The 20,489-nt window shown below is 40.7% G+C and overlaps 2 protein-coding genes across 3 annotated transcripts in view; both read left to right on the forward strand.

Moving 5' to 3' along the window:
- Nucleotides 1-18,264, forward strand: part of LOC103505010 — a 22,550-nt gene extending 4,286 nt beyond the window's left edge. Inside the window, exons 2-9 of one of the 2 annotated variants that reach the window (XM_026820426.1) lie at nt 433-714; nt 9,884-9,995; nt 10,151-10,346; nt 10,974-11,322; nt 15,445-15,546; nt 15,943-16,080; nt 16,717-16,957; nt 17,854-18,264. In XM_026820426.1, coding sequence (XP_026676227.1) covers nt 433-714; nt 9,884-9,995; nt 10,151-10,346; nt 10,974-11,322; nt 15,445-15,546; nt 15,943-16,080; nt 16,717-16,957; nt 17,854-17,989 — 1,556 coding nt within the window. In that variant the 3' untranslated portion in view covers nt 17,990-18,264. Of the gene's footprint in view, nt 1-432; nt 715-9,883; nt 9,996-10,038; nt 10,347-10,973; nt 11,323-15,444; nt 15,547-15,942; nt 16,081-16,716; nt 16,958-17,853 lie in introns of both variants that reach the window. The other variant, XM_026820425.1, reaches the window with a different exon arrangement.
- On the forward strand, nt 6,977-8,381 carry LOC113465693. Its single transcript, XM_026820428.1, has 2 exons — nt 6,977-7,212; nt 7,619-8,381. The coding sequence occupies exons 1-2, from the start codon at nt 7,013-7,015 to the stop codon at nt 7,752-7,754; spliced, it is 336 nt and encodes a 111-aa protein (XP_026676229.1). The 5' UTR covers nt 6,977-7,012; the 3' UTR covers nt 7,755-8,381.
- Nucleotides 18,265-20,489: the final 2,225 nt, after the last annotated feature.

Below are 20,489 nucleotides of genomic sequence, written 5' to 3' on the forward strand. Positions count from 1 at the left end.
GTCAAAACATCTCCATACTTTCTCTTTAGTTATCTAGTATTCTACGAGTCTTTAACTACTCCGTACCTATACTCCGTTTATGGGTATCTGACAGGTTGACTTCGGATTCAGACAGTGTTGAATTGAGTATTGGCAGAGTTACACACTCTGAAACATTAAAGGTGATACAAAAAATATTGTTCAATTATTCATTTTGTACAGAGGGGCGAGGAAAGCCACATCAGACCTGTCAGGTCTACCTGATACCTGATAGTGAGTGGCTGGCCTAAGAAAGGGACATCAGCTATTTAAACCCTATGTCACTATGCCTCGTAGATTCGTACCTATGGGCTTAACCCATCCTTTGGGGCAGTTGCCCCTACACCTAAGCCTCAGATTGAACTCCTTGTGTATGGAGACACTATGCCTGATTATAGATCTTTTGTTCCCCAGGTCAAAACATCTCCCAGTACCGCGAGGCCCAGAAAGAAGGCCAGGAGCTGGTTGCCGGGATGCAAATCTGGAACAACTTCATCCTCTACTTCTTCCCGTGTCTCCTGCTCCTCTTCATGGGATCTTACAGCGATCGACACAACTGCCGGAAGCCGTTCATGTTGTTGCCGATCCTGGGAAACATTCTGATGGTGATCGGCCTCCTGATTAGCACGTATTACTTTAAGGAGGTCTCGCTCAACTATGTCGGCCTCATTGAGGCCATCTTTCCGGCCATTACGGGTGAGTTTTCATGGGGATTTTTAGAATCAGCTCTGACTCCTTTATTTGAAAAGTAATTTTAATTGTGTTAAGCAGAAATGCTTGTCATAAATGTGGTTCCCTGCTTAGTACACTACGCTAAATTTGATGACTTGACTTGGACTCCAACCACCAACCTTTAGATCCGAAGTCCACCGCGCTAACCACTACACCACTTAGGTGGGTCCTCTATTTGAGCACTCTACCTTTTGATATGAAGAAGTTTGATAGAGGGAACTATAACTACTGAGGTCTTATCGTCCTCAAATCGAATTGAGAAGAAGGACAGGATAGGAGAAAGCCAGCCGTTCCGAGAACGAACATTATCCGTTCAGGATAATATTCGTCCCACGTCCTAGCGCTTACGAGAAAGACGCACTACCCTCCAAGCTAACTAGACTGCCTTGTTTAAAATGATTAATAACAGCTCTGATACCAACATAATTATCTGTGAGAGAACATTATTTGAGTAGGTATTTAACCTTTCATCAGGCTGAGTAAACAAATACCCACACAACAGTCACCCGTCCAAATAGAGGCGACGCGCAACGTTTCTCAACTCAGGTGACATGCTTTGAACAGCTTGTAGTGTGTTGTCATAGCTCATGTTTGCTTGACAATCAGCCCTACTATTGTGTACATGCAGTATTTGCTACGATGCTTAGAATTGTATTCAAAGATATGAATTTGCATGTTCTTTCATGCTGGTTAACCAGGTTGATGATACTAATTAGGGAGAACAGGAAGAATTTCAGGGATGGAAATTCGAAGTTAGAAATTGTCTACCCCGGAGGTATTGAAATTGAATAAATCACCCCCTCAGCTTTTCTGTCTGGTTGCGCCCACGCCACGCCTTGAAAAGGTTGCGACTACTGATCAAAAGAATTCTGATAATACGTTGACGGATCTTTACTGAGTTCTGAACATGGATTTGAATCTTTTTTAGATTTCTCTACCTTGCTACATAAGTCTCTTTGGTTCCTATGGATCTTTTGTAGGTGTTGGCTGTCAAATCTATAATACGTTGACGGATCTTTACTGAGTTCTGAACACGGATTTGAATCTTTTTTAGATTTCTCTACCTTGCTACATAAGTCTCTTTGGTTCCTATGGATCTTTTGTAGGTGTTGGCTGTCAAATCCCATTTATTTCCAGAAACTCTTCCTGAATAATCTCACTAAATTTGTTCCTGTCTTAACGAGGAGTAGAATCATTCATGCCCATTGTTCCTCATAATGTTTAAACAGTGAACCGTAACAGCATTCCACGTTCCTCTAGCATCCATGGATGGCTCGGTAATAGGTTCGTTTTGCAGGCAAAAACTATTCGGAATGTCTAGGTCATGAAATTCTGCCACTAATTCGTAATAGGTACTTAGTTGTCCCAATAGTTGAGCGAGTAACCCTTTCAAGTCCATTCCACCTGTTTTATTAATTCACTCTGATCAAAACTCCATTCGGTGATACGTTACTCTCACATTAACCCCTAACAGACTCAGGAGGGCCGCAGTGTTTACAAAACAGTGAACCGTAACAGCATTGCACGTTCCTCTAGCATCCATGGATGGCTCGGTAATAGGTTCGTTTTGCAGGCAAAAACTATTCGGAATGTCTAGGTCATGAAATTCTGCCACAAATTCGTAATAGGTACTTAGTTGTCCCAATAGTTGAGCGAGTAACCCTTTCAAGTCCATTCCACCTGTTTTATTAATTCACTCTGATCAAAACTCCATTCGGTGATACGTTACTCTCACATTAACCCCTAACAGACTCAGGAGGGCCGCGGGTAGCCAGCAGCACTTCATTGCCAAGATGGTCATATGATCACTTATACGGATACCTACCACCCTCAACGGGCTATTACCGCTGGCTAATCCGAAGGAGTGTTTGGCAATTTCTTCTCCATCTCTCTGATGTGTCTCTTGAGTTAACTTCCTCAGCTCACAATCCGTACCAGGCTGGTACTACCAGTGTACTCCAAGATCTGTTCAATCATTCCCTTCAATGGTTACTGTTGCAATCAATGATGATTACATTAGTTAGGCACCGCGATAGTTAAAATTAACGATAAATAATATAGGTAATTCAAGTTCAGGTTGTTCCATTCCAATCCAAGAATACGAGATTATTCCGACAGAGGTCATAATTCATATAGTCAACGTTTCAGTTTGTTCCAATCCAATAGTATCCAGGTTCTTCCAGTAGACAGCAAAGTGTTAACCATATTTGATTGGGACGTAACGTAACGTGCGTTCAGAATCACAAATGACTACATCAGCAGCAAGTCAATAAGTAACTTAGTATAGGTAGTCATTTGTGACGTGTTTCCTATGCTTCTAGTCTGACGATGTTTCCTATGATGCTCCTTCTATTAAGCAGAAATGCTTGTCATAAATGTCGTTCCCTGCTTAATACACTACGCTAAATTTGATGACTTGACTTGGACTCCAACCACCAACCTCCAGATCCGAAGTCCACCGCGCTAACGTCAAGCAGAAATGCTTGTCATAAATGTGGTTCCCTGCTTAATACACTACGCTAAATTTGATGACTTGACTTGGACTCCAACCACCAACCTCCAGATCCGAAGTCCACCGCGCTAACCACTACACCACTTAGGTGGGTCCTCTATTTGAGCACTCTACCTTTTGATATGAAGAGGTTTGATAGAGGGAACAGTAACGGAGGTCTTATCGTCCTCAAATCAGGAAAGGATTACAGGATAGGAGAAAACCAGCCGTTCCGAGAACGAACCTTATCCGTTCAGGATAAAGTTCGTCCCACGACCTAGCGCTTACGAGAAAGACGCACTACCCTCCAAGCTAACTAGACTGCCTTGTTTAAAATGATTTATAACAGCTCTGACACCAACATAATGATCTATGAGAGAATATTATTCGAGTAGGTATTTAACCTTTCAACAGGCTGAGTAAACAAATACCCACACAACAGTCACCCGTCCAAATAGAGGCGACGCGCAACGTTTCTCAACTCTGGTGACATGCTTTGAACAGCTTGTTCTGTGTTGTCATTGCTCATGTTTGCTTGATAATCAGCCCTACTATTGTGTACATGCAGTATTTGCTACGATGCTTAGAATTGTATCCAAAGATATGAATTTGCATGTTCTTTCATGCTGGTTAACCAGCTTGATGATACTAATTAGGGAGAACAGGAAGAATTTCAGGGATGGAAATTCGAAGTTAGAAATTGTCTGCCCCGCGGGAGGTATTGAAAGGCGAGGAAAGACACCCCGCTATGAAAGCAACGTCTAACTGGAAAAAAGCTATTTCGTGTTGATATAGGCCGGGCGGCGCTTCGAACTCTTGACGTTCGTGGGTATGAAAGACCTATTGGTATAAGTAGGGCCATCGGCTTTTATAAACGCGATATGTCACTGCGACCTGCTTAGAATGAGGGTGGGTATGAAAGACGCCTATCTGTCTGAGGAGAACCGACCATCGACCGTAGCCTAGTACCAATCCAAGAGAAATTAAACTGTGCTAATGAATAGAAGCGTCCCCAATGGAGCTTTTAGTTTGATAGAGGGAACTATAACTACTGAGGTCTTATCGTCCTCAAATCGAATTGAGAAGAAGGACAGGATAGGAGAAAGCCAGCCGTTCCGAGAACGAACATTATCCGTTCAGGATAATATTCGTCCCACGACCTAGCGCTTACGAGAAAGACGCACTACCCTCCAAGCTAACTAGACTGCCTTGTTTAAAATGATTAATAACAGCTCTGATACCAACATAATTATCTGTGAGAGAACATTATTTGAGTAGGTATTTAACCTTTCATCAGGCTGAGTAAACAAATACCCACACAACAGTCACCCGTCCAAATAGAGGCGATGCGCGACGTTTCTCAACTCTGGTGACATGCTTTGAACAGCTTGTTCTGTGTTGTCACTGCTCATGTTTGCTTGATAATCAGCCCTACTATTGTGTACATGCAGTATTTGCTACGATGCTTAGAATTGTATTCAAAGATATGAATTTGCATGTTCTTTCATGCTTGGAGCTTTTCCCATAGCTCCATTGTGGACACCCTAGTGCGTTAGTCGATGGTTTCGGCGGGTGTCCATGGTCTATGGTCGCCGTTGTGGACACCGAAGTACGATCATCTCGGGGGTGTCCATGGTCTATGGTAGACTTTTAGGACGCGCACTTACTCCTATTGAATTAAAGGTGTGTCTACTCTAAATCTAACTGGCTCAGTTAGATTTAGAGTAGGGCTCGCACCTACACACATTCATTTCAAATGCACACATTCCTAACGACATGTGTGTGACAGTATTCGAGTACAATTTCCATTTCTTTGATTAACGGCATCCGTTTGGTGCTCTCTGGCTATTTGTCATTCTTGCCATTCCTTTGTTATCAGTCCAAGTTATAAATGAGCTAATTCCTTTTCTTGAATTGAATCAATCACTTGACCTAGGAAATTGGAATCAGGGTCCATGGATGTCGTTTTGAAGAAATGTTGCGTGTTTTTTATGAAACCTGGTGTGGGTGGATGGTGATTTTGCAAATGAATGTGACATTAAAGGATGTTTCTGTGGTAAAGACGAAATAATACGTGCATAAGGCAGCATAAGTAGACTGAAGTATGAAAATACTCTGGACAGTGGACATGTAGGTAGGTAAATGACCCATTAAGTCCATAGAAGCCTATGAAGAAAGTAAAAACTTCGTCATAGATTCTAGAAGAACCTTGTCTATGTCCATACGCAGGAATGTCCATCTCTATCTACTTTTTCCTTATTCGTCCAAGAAAAACAATAATGTGTACATGTATCTTTGACCTTCAAGACGTATTGTCAAGGTCAAAAAATGTTTCCAAAATCAATAGACATAAAATGCAAATGGTGCACTCAGTCTGAAAGATCATCTTCATGGCAGTATATCAAATTCTGAAATTATATTGAGGATAAAATTCCATACCTCGGCTGGGATTGAACCCACGCCCTCCTGTTTACCAGGCGAGCGCCTTGACCACTACACCACCGAGGTAGGTATGATCACTTATACGGATACCTATCACCCTCAACGGGCTATTACCGCTGGCTAATCCGAAGGAGTGGTTGGCAATTTCTTCTCCATATCTCTGATGTGTCTCTTGAGTTAACTTCCTCAGCTCACAATCCGTATCAGGCTGGTACTACCAGTGTACTCCAAGATCTGTTCAATCATTCCCTTCAATGGTTACTGTTGCAATCAATGATTATTACATTAATTAGGCACCGCGATAGTTAAAATTAACGATAATAATATAGGTAATTCAAGTTCAGGTTGTTCCATTCCAATCCAAGAATACGAGATTATTCCAACAGAGGTCATAATTCATATAGTCAACGTTTCAGTTTGTTCTAATCCAATAGTATCCAGGTTCTTCCAGTAGACAGCAAGGTGTTAACCATATTTGATTGGGACGTAGCGTAACGTGCGTTCAGAATCACAAATGACTACATTAGCAGTAAGTCAATAAGTAACTTAGTATAGGTAGTCATTTGTGACGTGTTTCCTATGCTTCTAGTCTGACGATGTTTCCTATGATGCTCCTTCTCTGTACGATACTATTATAGGTACTATGACACTCTTTCCTATGATATTCCTATTTGGTCTTGGCACGGGAAGTCCTAATGTTAGTTCTTACGGTTCTAACCTAAAGACCTTAGTGTCTACAAAAGGGAGCGAGGAAGGCTACAGTCGTACAGTCACATAAAGCATTGGATACAGCGTATTTTGGAAGTGTTATAAGTTGGGCTAGCCACTCACTATCAGGTAGACCTGACGACAGGTACACCTGATTAGGTCTACCTGATAGTGAGGCTGGCCCTATAACTTTTTGGAAGGATCACATTTACGACAGATTTCATTCGATTTTCAGTTTCACTAGACGCTAACTATTTGTGTATTGCAATTAGTTAGCTAAGTCTGTGAGTACAATTTCGATTTCACTGATCTGATCACGAGTCAAACTCGTTTTATATAAAGATAAACTGAATAAGATTCATTTTGCTCGAGCTTCGTTGTCAAACAGGTATAGTAGGTAAGTAAAGTTGGATGCACTGAATTCACTTTTTGGCTTGCGGGCACATTACTTGCAACATCCCAATGAGGCTTTGAAATGGTTTAAATGCTATTGAATCTCTCTTTCAATGGCACTCTTTAGCACATTTTATTGTTCTCCTCCTATGTTTTCTTTTTCAGTCCTTTCGTCTCCCCCCCGCAGGTCCGTTTGCGGCACTGTTCAGCGGTACCTCCTTCATCGCCATGAGAGCTATCATCAGTAAGTTAACCTCGGCGGAGGAGCTGGGTAAAGTCATGTCTGCCTTTATGCTGTTCGAGGCCATTGCCCCCATGATTTACAACCCCATGTACAGCGCCGTGTATAAGAACACCTTGGACATTATGCCCAGCTGTTTCTTCCTCCTGGGAGAGTTCCTGACCCTGCCCGCCATTTTCATGTTCCTGTAAGTAAAAGAGTCACAGGCTAAAATTGATTCCTGTAAAAGAATTGCGGAGTGAGATTGAACTGGAGACTTGGAAAGATAAAAGTTGAGAAAGATTTAAAAGAGAAGGAATGCAGAAGGGAAAAAGTGTTACATAGGACGGTATGGAGGGGAAGTATAAATAAGGAGGGTAACACCGAACCCGAATGAATATGAAGAAGGAGAAGGAGATGAAGAAGAAGAAGAAGAAGAAGAAGAAGAAGAAGAAGAAGAAGAAGAAGGTGAAGAAGAAGAAGAAGAAGAAGAAGAAGAAGAAGAACACGTTTTGTTCACATATCATTCAGGCTCACTATCATTCTTTCAAAAACAAAAATTTTGTTGAGAGATCTTTGAGTGACCTTCTGGATTTTCCGACTTTTCTTCACAGATGGATCTATCGGGAAGACAAGAAATTGAAGAAGGCAGCTCTCATCCGAGAAGGATCGTTCAAGAAGCAAGGCATAGACAATCCTGAGTTTGTGCAGTCCACTTTGGATCTGGGCGAAGGCTTGAAGGATAAATAAGGATGATATACAAGTAACCGACACTGGTGGGGATAGAACGTTGAATGCATCAATGCATCATTTCCCTATAGATCATTGAAGTAGATCACAGGGGGACTGAGGCGACAGGCGGAAGGTGCCCCTTTTAATCACCCACCAGGGGTTGATGAATGGACTATTAAAAAAAAGATCATTGATGTTAAGGAACGTTGCGCGTGGTTGGTATCCGGATCGGGGACCATCTTGGCAAATCGCTGCTGGCTTTTCCCGGTCCCACTCAGGTGAGGTTGATGTGTGAGTAGGCCGATAGTCTGTCGGCGAATAATAATATAATGATTTTATTGTCAACATTCTGAATCTCATTTACAGTCTTTTCTTAATGTACTTTTGTGCTTTTACTTGAATGGTGGGTTTACGCGATAGTTAGACAAAGTTTCCCTTGTATTGAAATGTTCTGTGATAAGAAAAAGCATCAACAAAAAGGTTTTTTTTTATTAGATATAATTATTATATTAATTAATGATTAATTAGGTACGTACGTATATATTAGGTTAAATTTGTAAATAGATAGTTTGTAGATAGATTATTGTTATTCTGTGTGGTTTTAAATCTGATTGGTAGAGAGTTTGTGTTATGGTCCCCAATTTACGAATCACAAGAAGGGCAATTTTATTATTAGTTTCATACAGGTATCATCTAGGATATAGAGAGTTTTTTAAGGAGGTTAGAGAGAGGGAGCTGTAACAATGGAGGTCTTATCGTCTCAGAATCGAAGAGAGAAAGACAGGATAGGAGAAAAACAGCCGTCACCAGAACAAACCTTATCTCTTTAGGACAAAGTCTGTCCCGGGACGAAATCGAACCCGCAGTCTTCTTTTTCCTTGTGAGTTAGGCTCGATTTCAGCAAATGAAGTTTCTGATGACCTTACTTGGTCTGAAGAGGTCGTTGCACTGGCGTGATGATAGAGCAAAGTACTTTCTCTTTAGTTATCTAGTATTCTACGAGTCTTTAACTACTCCGTACCTATACTCCGTTTATGGCTAACTGACAGGTTGACTTCGGATTCAAACAGTGTTGAATTGAGTAGGTATTGGCAGAGTTACACACTCTGAAACATTAAAGGTGATACAAAAAATATTGTTCAATTATTCATTTTGTACAGAGGGGCGAGGAAACCTTTAGTTATCTAGTATTCTACGAGTCTCTACTCCGTACCTATACTCCGTTTATGGCTAACTGACAGGTTGACCGGATTCAAACAGTGTTGAATTGAGTAGGTATTGGCAGAGTTACACACTCTGAAACATTAAAGGTGATACGAAAAATATTGTTTAATTATTCATTTTGTACAGAGGGGCGACGAAAGACACCCCGCTATGAAAGTAACGTCTAACTGAAAACAAAAGCTATTTCGTGTTGATATAGGCCGGGCGGCGCTTCGAACTCTTCACGTTCGTGGGTATGATCCACATACACATGGTCTTGCCAGGTTTGATTTCCTCCCGGGTGAACTTTATCCTAAACAGATAACGTTCGTACTCAGAAAGGCTGGCTTTCTCTTATCCTCTCTCTCTCTCTCTCTCTCTCTTTCTTTCTCTCTCTCTCTCTCTCTTCAACGTCAGGGTCGGGACAATCTTAGCCTTTTGTTACAGTTTCCGCTGTGAAACTTCAAAAGAACCATAATCTTGTGTATTGAGACAGAAAATTGGGTATTACCTACAGCAATTACGAGTGAAACTATTGTCGATGTTATTTGTTTAACCTTGAATTTTGTCTACCCCCCCGAAATGACAAAACCACATCTTTTATTCCAAATCACTGAACCGATGCGTTTGAAGTTCGATAATGATCAATATTATTACCCACAAACTAGGTACACTGATTAGTAGGCAATTATCTATTTTATACCTAGGTAGATAACTAGGTACATACTTAGTCTCAAAGACTGAATCAAATAGGTAACTTTCGAATAGCTTACCTATGCTTAATTAAGAATTGAATATACACCCATTTCACAAAATTTTAGTCTGAATATTATCATTATCATTATTATGTCTACATTAAAACGTTATTCGCTTCTAAAAGCACATGGGACCACTCTCATAATTACTATGAAAAACCACCCCCCCCCCCCATTCTATTTCCCCAGGCTCCTGGATCGTGTTCTACATGGCCGTCTACACGTACATCTCCTCTCGCACCTCTCTCAAACAACGCACCTTCCGCATCGGGCTCGTCAGTCTGTCCAACTCCGTGGCCACCCCAGTGGGTTCTGCCCTCGCCGGCGTTATTGTATTTCCCCAGGCTCCTGGATCGTGTTCTACATGGCCGTCTACACGTACATCTCCTCTCGCACCTCCCTCAAACAACGCACCTTCCGCATCGGGCTCGTCAGTCTGTCCAACTCCGTGGCCACCCCAGTGGGTTCTGCCCTCGCCGGCGTTATTGTGAGGGAGATGGGCTACTACGGCACCTTCAGCTTGGTTGGGGTGACGTACACGTTGTGCCTCATCTATGGCTATTACAACATTGATGAGCTGCCCCCCAAACAGACGTCTGATGATGCCCTGGACTGCTCTGCAGGCAAGGTGAAGCCATCGCAGCTGAATAATGTAAGTGAGCTGAGTACTTTTTGAGTGACTTTTGATTTATAATTATTATTTTCCATTGTTCGTAGATTCGTGGATGCTTAACCCGTCCTTTAGGCCTGTTTACCCCTACACCTAAGCCTCGGAGTGGGCTTTTTGCATCCTGTATGGAGTTAAGCAAATCCTCCATTATTCCTTTTTTTAACACAGATAAAACTCTCGTCTTCTTCTTCTTCTTCTTCTTCTTCTTAACGGAGCTTTGCATTTGGATGAAATGTAAAGCCTTTAGTTGGATACGAAATTCAAATAGAGTCATAAAAATCAAAATCCCCGTCAGAGCAATAAAAATATCATTTATTGAACCACAACATCAGCTTTGAAAATGAAGAATTGAAATTGCCCTCCAGGGGGTGTAGGGGACAGAAAAAATTGCCATTCAAAACACCTCTTGAATATACACAATTTTACTCTATCTGAGGTCGTTAATATCAGATTTTCTAACCCCCGTGGATGCCTTACTTTAGAATATTTAGCTTGAAAGTGTCTCAGATTTCACCTTTCTCTGTAGCAAATAGGTAGGTACATTTATTTTTGGTCTAGGTTCCGCTACACAATCCCCCCCATCCAAATATTCTTCCACTCTTGTTCCAGAACATTGTACTAATCGAGAACGGAGGTGGCAGAGAAGAAGGAGGTGGGGTCGTCAAGGATTTGTACATTCAGAAAATCGACATGGACGATCCTAGCGGTGATTCTGAGAACAACAACTACAAAACCAGTGACCTTGGCAACGGCCTCGCGAAGCCCTCCATCAACAGCGCGGCCTCCAAAGGCCAGTCGGCCTTTACGGTGTTCCTCGGGGACTTTTTCAACTGCGATAATATCAAGGGCACGTTTCGCAGTTTGTTCAATGACAGTCAGTTCGGGAACACGCCTAATCGGAACGTCACTATTATTCTGATGATGATCAGTGTCATTGTCATATTTGGGCCGATTTCAGGTGAGTTGTCTTAAAAAAAGGTTTTTGATAGAGTGTTTTTCAAGGAGGTTAGAGAGAGGGAGCTGTAACAATGGAAGTCTTATCGTCTCAGAATCGAAGAGAGAAGGACACGAAATTAAAGAAGGACAGGATCGGAGAAAAACAGCCGTCACCAGAACGAACCTTATCTCTTTAGGATAAAGTCTGTCCCGGACCGAAATCGAACCCGCAGTCTTTTTTTCCTCCTGAGTTAGGCTCGATTTCAGCAAATGAAGTTTCTGATGACCTTACTTGGTCTGAAGAGGTCGTTGCACTGGCGTGATGATAGAGCAAAATACTTTCTCTTTAGTTATCTAGTATTCTACGAGTCTTTAACTACTCCGTACCTATACTCCGTTTATGGGTATCTGACAGGTTGACTTCGGATTCAGACAGTGTTGAATTGAGTATTGGCAGAGTTACACACTCTGAAACATTAAAGGTGATACAAAAAATATTGTTCAATTATTCATTTTGTACAGAGGGGCGACGAAAGACACCCCGCTATGAAAGCAACGTCTAACTGGAAAAAAGCTATTTCGTGTTGATATAGGCCGGGCGGCGCTTCGAACTCTTGACGTTCGTGGGTATGAAAGACCTATTGGTATAAGTAGGGCCATCGGCTTTTATAAACGCGATATGTCACTGCGACCTGCTTAGAATGAGGGTGGGTATGAAAGACCCCTATCTGTCTGAGATTCGAAGCGTGAGTGCCGGCCTTAGAAATAGAGGTGACGCGCAACGTTTCTCAACTCAGGTGACATGCTTTGCACAGCTTGTAGTGTGTTGTCATAGCTCATGTTTGCTTGACAATCAGCCCTACTATTGTGTACATGCAGTATTTGCTACGATGCTTAGAATTGTATTCAAAGATATGAATTTGCATGTTCTTTCATGCTGGTTAACCAGGTTGATGATACTAATTAGGGAGAACAGGAAGAATTTCAGGGATGGAAATTCGAAGTTAGAAATTGTCTGCCCCGCGGGAGGTATTGAAATTGAATAAATCACCCCCTCAGCTTTTCTGTCTGGTTGCGCCCACGCCACGCCTTGAAAAGGTTGCGACTACTGATGTGTCCATGGTCTATGTTCGCCGTTGTGGACACCCTAGTACGATGGTCTCGAGGGGTGTCCATGGTCTATGGTAGACTTTTAGGACGCGCACTTACACATATTGAATTCAAGGTGTGTCTACTCTAAATCTAACTGAGCCAGTTAGATTTAGAGTAGGGCTCGCACCTACACACATTCATTTCAAATGCACACATTCCTCATGACATGTGTGACAGTATTCGAGTACAATTTCCATTTCTTTGATTAACGGCATCCGTTTGGTGCTCTCTGGCTATTTGTCATTCTTGCCATTCCTTTGTTATCAGTCCAAGTTATAAATGAGCTAAATCCTTTTCTTGAATTGAATCAATCACTTGACCTAGGAAATTGGCATCAGGGTCCATGGATGCCGTTTTGAAGAAATGTTGCGTGTTTTTTATGAAACCTGGTGTGGGTGGATGGTGATTTTGCAAATGAATGTGTCATGAAAAGATGTTTCTGTGGTAAAGACGAAATAATATTATGTAGTAACAGCATGCGTTGCATATTGCTAGGCTAAAGCCTAATAATTAGCAGGGAAGTTTGGAATAAAGGCTCCTGCGTTGTAAGCAATAGGTCGGGGGTTCGATTCCCGCGCGGGGCAAACTTTATCCTAAACAGATAAGGTTCGTTCTCGGAACAGCTGGCTTTCTCCCATTACGTCCTCCATCTCTCTTCTATTTTGGGACGATAAGACCTCCGTAAGTCCGAATCAATATTACAGTTCCCTCCTTCTCCAATCCTCTCCTCCATCTCTCCAATCCTCTCCTCCATCTCTCTTCGATTACGGGACAATAAGACCTTCGTTTCTTTTTTACCTATCTGCAGCGAGTGCCTAGACTTGAATGTCAACATGCCTGTAGGTATGTATATTTTATGTATATCCTTTCACCTCTAGTTCTGGTTCCGGTATCCGCAGTGTTATTGTGGTAGTATAGGGGTGATATCTTGAGGATGACACTGAGGCAATGCAGGCATAGATAGGAACCATAGAGACTTCAGATGGGTTTACCTTGACATCATTTCATTTCACTTCCAGTCGATCTCTGACTTCCTCCATTTTATTCTGGGTCTTTCGAACAAGAAAAGTCATCAATATATTTTTGTTTGATAAAGATTTGGTACGTCACCAGAGATGTGCGAACCGCAAAATGCAAAATGGAAAATGTAAAATGCAAAATGTAAAATGTACATTTACATTTTACATTTCAAATTTAGTTATTTGAAGTACCATGTTGAGTTAATTAGCATCAGTATTCGAAAAGGGTTGCTGCGTTGCATTATCTAGGATTCTATGCCGTTTTGAAGAAATGTTGCGTCTTTTTTATGAAACCTGGTGTGGGTGGATGGTGATTTTGCAAATGAATGTGACATGAAAAGATGTTTCTGTGGTAAAGACGAAATAATACGTGCATAAGGCAGCACAAGTAGACTGAAGTATGAAAATACTCTGGGCAGTGGACATGTAGGTAGGTAAAAATGACCCATTAAGTCCATAAAAGCCTATGAAGAAAGTAAAAACTTCGTCACAGATTCTAGAAGAACCTTGTCTATGTCCATACGTAGGAATCTCTATCTACTTTTTCCTTATTCGTCCAAGAAAAACAATAATGTGTACATGCACCTTTGACCTTCAAGACGTGTTGTCAAGGTCAAAAAATGTTTCCAAAATCAATAGACATAAAATGCAAATGGTGCACTCAGTCTGAAAGATCATCTTCTTGCCAGTATCCCTATCGGATAACAAACAGATTTAGCTATGTTTTCTTACAAACATGACCATTAGCACAATCAACATACATAGTTAGCTGTCTCGTACATTAAGAAATTACCATAAAAGATGCATAAATAGACTGAAGTATGAAAATACGCTGGGCAGTGGACATGTAGGTAGGTAAATGACCCATTAAGTCCATAAAAGCCTATGAAGAAAGTAAAAACTTCGTCATAGATTCTAGAAGAACCTTGTCTATGTCCATACGTAGGAATGTCAACCTCTATGTACACTTTCCTTATTCGTCCAAGAAAAACAATAATGTGTACATGTACCTTTGACCTTCAAGACGTATTGTCAAGGTCAAAAAATGTTTTCAAAATCAATAGACATAAAATGCAAATGGTGCACTCAGTCTGAAAGATCATCTTCTTGGCAGTATCCCTACCGGATAACAAACAGCATTTAGCTATGTTTTCTTACAAACATGACCATTAGCACAATCAACATAGCTACATAGTTAGCTGTCTCGTACATTAAGAAATTACCATAAAAGATGCAATTTTTTACAATGACCAAAGTCGTCTTTTGCAGATCTGACATGGCAGTATCCCTATCGGATAACAAACAGCATTTACCTATGTTTTCTTACAAACATGACCATTAGCACAATCAACATACATAGTTAGCTGTCTCGTACATTAAGAAATTACCATAAAAGATGCAATTTTTTTTTTTTTTTTTGCAGATCTGACTTCTTTGATTACCTTTTTTCTTTCATCTCTTGAGGACTATGTATGTAAACCGCGGTTTCAATGAGTTTTATTGGCTACAATTTGGCATGACTTCTAGAAGCACTTAAGTGATAAGGATAAGACTGAGTTGACCAAGGAATGAAGAAGTGCTAAAATATGACAGAGCTCTTGTTCTAGAGCTGACAGTCAATAAAGTACTACTTGCACTTATACCTACCTAAATGCATCTTGTTTTCCTTGACATCCTCCTATTGGTGTAAAAGTCAATCAATTAGATTGACCAAGGATTGAAGAAGTGCTAAAATATGACAGAGCTCTTGTTCTAGAGCTGACAGTCAATAAAGTACTACTTATAAAGTACTACTTGCACTTATACCTACCTAAATGCATCTTGTTTTCCTTGACATCCTCCTATTGGTGTAAAAGTCAATCAATTAGATTCACTGAAATGTGTTTGCCAACAGGTTCATCTTGCCAAAATGCTTATGTTCAAGGCTGATAACATTTTGCAAGTTACCTAACCCTTTTTATTGTGTGTTCCAGGTGAATTTGCCATCATCTACTTGTATACTAGATTTCGCTTCAATTGGAATGAAATCGACTACAGCATTTTTTCCACTGTAAATACATTTACTCATTTGTTTGGTAAGTGATGTTTCCCAATTTTGTATTAGGTATGATTTAAATTATGTTGTAGAGATGATATTTGGTAGCAAAATATTGTCGGAGGTATGATCATCGCTAACACTAAAGACCTTCAAGATTCAATGATCTCAGAGGTATCACAGTTATTTGAAGTACCATGTTGAGTATTAGCATCAGTATTCGAAAAGGGTTGCTGCGTTGCATTATCTAGGATTCTATATGGGGTTATATCGGTTATATGCAGGCAATACAACTATGAATGCTTTCATTATCAATAAATTTCATTGATTGTTTCTATCTTCGTCAGGTACCATGTTTAGTGTCGTCATTTTCACCAAGTGGCTGAAAGTGGAGGACACCATTGTCGGAGTCATCTCCTGTTTCTATCTTCGTCAGGTACCATGTTTAGTGTCGTCATTTTCACCAAGTGGCTGAAAGTGGAGGACACCATTGTTGGAGTCATCTCAGTATTATCCAAAATCATTTCTGGACTCATCTATGCGTTTGCCAGCACGCCCACCGTATTCTTTGTTGGTAAGTTCTATCTAAGGATTCTAAGGTCTTAAAGATTACGTATAAAGTCTCTCTGTTACCATTCAAAGAGGGAAGCAGGACAGGATAGGAGAAAGCCGGCCGTTCCGAGAACGAACCTCATAAACAGAAGTATTACTCACTTCCCTTCGCTTTCGGGACGACAAGACCTCAGCAGTTGTCTACAATTTGCGGATCAAAGTCGACCGGCCATCGATCGATGTGAGAACGAACCTCATAAACAGAAGATTCGTACCAGAAAAACAAAAATCTCTTTTAGCCAGCCAGGTTAGCTCGGAGGGCAGCGCGTCTGCCTTGTAAGCGCTAGGTCGCGGATTTTATTCCCGCTCAAGGCGGATTTTATCTCAAACAGATTAAGGTCGTTCTCGGAATGGCTGGTTTTCTCCTATCCTGTCTTCTTACTCACTTCCCTTCGCTTTCGGGACGACAAGACCTCAGCAGTTGTCTACAATTTGCGGATCAAAGTCGACCGGCCATCGATCGATGTCGACTGAACAGTTCACACTGCCTCGACTACATAGATTCACCTCGTCGATCGACGATTGGTCGACTATGTTTAGACACACCTTTAGATCTTATCTACTTTCGCTCGATCAATCATTTCCTTCATTCTCACAGGTCCGTTTGCGGCGCTATTCAGCGGTACCTCCTTCATCGCCATGAGAGCTATCATCAGTAAGTTAACCTCGGCGGAGGAGCTGGGTAAAGTCATGTCTGCCTTTATGCTGTTCGAGGCCATTGCCCCCATGATTTACAACCCCATGTACAGCGCTGTGTATAAGAACACCTTGGACATTATGCCCAGCTGTTTCTTCCTCCTGGGAGAGTTCCTGACCCTGCCCGCCATTTTCATGTTCCTGTAAGTAAAAGAGTCACAGGCTAAAATTGATTCCTGTAAAGGCTACAGTCACATAAAACATTGGATACAGCGTATTTTGGAAGTGTTATAAGTTGGGTTAGCCACTCACTATCAGGTAGACCTGACGACAGGTACACCTGATTAGGTCTACCTGATAGTGAGTGGCTGGCCCTATAACTTTTTGGAAGGATCACATTTACGACAGATTTCATTCGATTTTCAGTTTCACTAGACGTAGCTACATAAGTCTGTGAGTACAATTTCGATTTCACTGATCTGATCACGAGTCAAACTCAAACTCGTTTTATATAAAGATAAACTGAATAAGATTTATTTTCCTCGAGCTTCGTTGTCAAACAGGTATAGTAAGTAAAGTTGGATGCACTGAATTCACTTTTTGGCTTGCGGGCACATTACTTGCAACATCCAAATGAGGCTTTGAAATGGTTTAAATGCTATGGAATCTCTCTTTCAATGGCACTCTTTAGCACATTTTATTGTTCTCCTCCTATGTTTTCTTTTTCAGTCCTTTCGTCTCCAGTCCCCTTGTAAAAGAATTGCGGAGTGAGATTGAACCGGAGACTTGGAAAGATAAAAGTTGAGAAAGATTTAAAAGAGAAGGAATGCAGAAGGGAAAAAGTGTTATATAGGACGGTATGGAGGGGAAGTATAAATAAGGAGGGTAACACGTAACACCGAACCCGAATGAAGAAGAAGAAGGTGAAGAAGAAGAAGAAGAAGAAGAAGAAGAAGAAGAAGAAGAAGAAGAAGAAGAAGAAGAAGAAGAACACGTTTTGTTCAGATATCATTCAGGCTCACTATCATTTATTCAAAAACAAAAATTTTGTTGAGAGATCTTTGAGTGACCTTCTGGATTTTCCGACTTTTCTTCACAGATGGATCTATCGGGAAGACAAGAAATTGAAGAAGGCAGCTCTCATCCGAGAAGGATCGTTCAAGAAGCAAGGCATAGACAATCCTGAGTTTGTGCAGTCCACTTTGGATCTGGGCGAAGGCTTGAAGGACAAATAAGAAGATATACAAGTAACCGACACTGGTGGGGATAGAACGTTGAATGCATCATTTCCCTATAGATCATTGAAGTAGATCACAGGGGGACTGAGGCGAAAGGCGGAAGGTGCCCCTTTTAATCACCCACCAGGGGTTGATGAATGGACTATTAAAAAAAAGATCATTGATGTTAAGCAACGTTGCGCGTGGTTGGTATCCGGATGGGTGACCATCTTGGCAAATCGCTGCTGGCTTTTCCCGGTCTCACTCAGGTGGGGTTGATGTGTGAGTAGGCCGATAGTCTGTCGGCGAATATAATATAATGATTTTATTGTCAACATTCTGAATCTCATTTACAGTCTTTTCTTAATGTACTTTTGTGCTTTTTCAATGACATAAATAGTGAAATCAGAATGCTTATATTACCTGTGCCTGTTATTAATATTGTTATTATTTAGTATAATTATGAATGAATGGAAGGACCTTCTCAATTGGAAATTATCCAGGAAATTCAAGGAATTTGTGTCCTAAATGAGGAACTATAAGGAAAACAAATGAGGAAAAAGTACCAAAAAATAGTTCTAGTTCATCGTCACCGTCGTTTTAATGTCTAGTTATGTACTAGTGCTCGAATACAAAAGTATATTAAACTCACTAGTAGTTCTGTGAACTGTAGACCTCACTCAGCCTTGTTTAAGCTAGCAATCGGGAGTTAAGGTGGCGTTCCGATCCTAGCTGCCGGGCAGCGCGACCCGGCAGCGCTGCCGAGCAGCCTGGTCGCGCCAAACAAATATCCAAACCAAATGCAAAACGGTCGAGATGAATCGTCAATTATGTCACTGCGGACTAGATCTTAATCTAATCCTTAGGGATTCTCAAGATATCTAGGTCGGGAATTACCAATCTGCTCAACTAATCAATTATGTCACTGCGGACTAGATCTTAATCTAATCCTTAGGGATTCTCAAGATATCTAGGTCGGGAATTACCAATCTGCTCAACTAAATTCAACCGAGCAACTGGGCAATATTATCTGACATAGGTAATTAGGTATTTGAGTATTGGTCTTTTCTTTTTATTAGGCCTGGGAAACATAACTTTTTTTATGAATGTTTAATCTGTTAGTCTCATTCATTCATATTATTAATCACTTTGACTCAAACTACCTGTAGGCAGGTATACAATACATCTTATACCAACCCGATGATTCCAGGCATATTCTACAAATACATTGTAATTTTCAGTGGAAAATACGAAACAATTATATTCGTTTCTGAATGAAGAATGAATACAGATAATTATTGTTGATCAGAGGATTGATTAAGTTAACAATACTTTATAATACCTAGGTACTACCAAGGTGTGAAATAACATACTCAGGTAGGTATTTTAGTTACCTGCTTTATCAATTTCATTGAAGTAAGAAGGTACTAAAATTACCTATCTACATATGTAGGTACATAATTAAGTTGATGATCTATGACAGAATCGTCAAAGATGAATAGACATAAATAAAACCACGATTGTAAATTGAAAACGATAAATAAAATCACGATTGTAAATTGACCTGAAAGATAGTTGGTAATCCTTATCCTCCTTTTTTCGTAATGGCCTTCATTACGAAGGTCAAATATTATAGTCACATCTGAAGCCTCGCCCTTTTTTCCTTGGCTCTTGACTTACAACAGTAGCTTCTCAATATTACTTATGACTCTCAGATTATTTATGAGTAAACCGAGTACAACTTATTTACCAGTTATACTTCTTTATTTATACTGCAAAAGTAGGGCATAACAAGTATTAATATCAATATAACAGCAATGCCCGATTTTACAGTCTCACATGTACCTACAGGTAGACCAAATGACTTTGTGAAGAGAGGTCAGGTGTCTGAAAGTGTGGAATATAGAATAAATAGGCAACTCTGAATAGGCATAGTAATAATTTATGCAGTTTTATTTACACTCGTAAACCAGAATAAAATTATTGAAGGAAAAAGAAGAGAACAAGGTTAAGTTCTCTTTCAATAAACATCATAGATTGATCATTATTCCTCTGCCTCTTCTTACTGACCTACCTCAACGTGTATTATTTCTTCTTGTTCTTGTTGTTCTTATTCTTTTTTCTTGATCTTCTTCTTCGTGTTCTTTTTCTGTTTCTTCTTCTTCTCTTGCACGCACACATTGAATATTAACATGCAATTGTTCAGAATGCTGTAAATGTGGTTGTTGCAGTTTCTGTGCTCTTGAACTGGAACTGGAAGTTGTTCTTCCATTGTTACTCCGAAGAACCTTAACTTGACGTCAAAGTAAACTATGAGCTATGAGACAGTCCAAGGTTTCTTGTTTCTTCTTCGTTTTCTATTGCCTGCCTAGTTAGCTTTGGACACTCCGACGGAGGCTAGCGTACCTGCCTCGTAAGTAGGTACCTACTAGGTCGCAGAATTCCCGCTTGGTGCGAACTTTATCCTGAGCAGATAAGGTGCGTTTTCCGAAGGTGCAGATAAGGTGCGTTTTCCGAA

This window comes from Diaphorina citri, unplaced genomic scaffold (assembly GCF_000475195.1).
Source record: "Diaphorina citri unplaced genomic scaffold, Diaci psyllid genome assembly version 1.1 scaffold145, whole genome shotgun sequence".
NCBI lineage: Eukaryota > Metazoa > Arthropoda > Insecta > Hemiptera > Psyllidae > Diaphorina > Diaphorina citri.

Bases quoted from the DNA above. Each gene is read 5' to 3' on its own strand.
- LOC113465693 (XM_026820428.1), top strand. From the start codon at position 7,013: ATGAGAGCTATCATCAGTAAGTTAACCTCGGCGGAGGAGCTGGGTAAA. The intron at 7,213-7,618 runs GTAAGTAAAAGA...TTTTCTTCACAG, and splicing joins CCCGCCATTTTCATGTTCCT to ATGGATCTATCGGGAAGACA.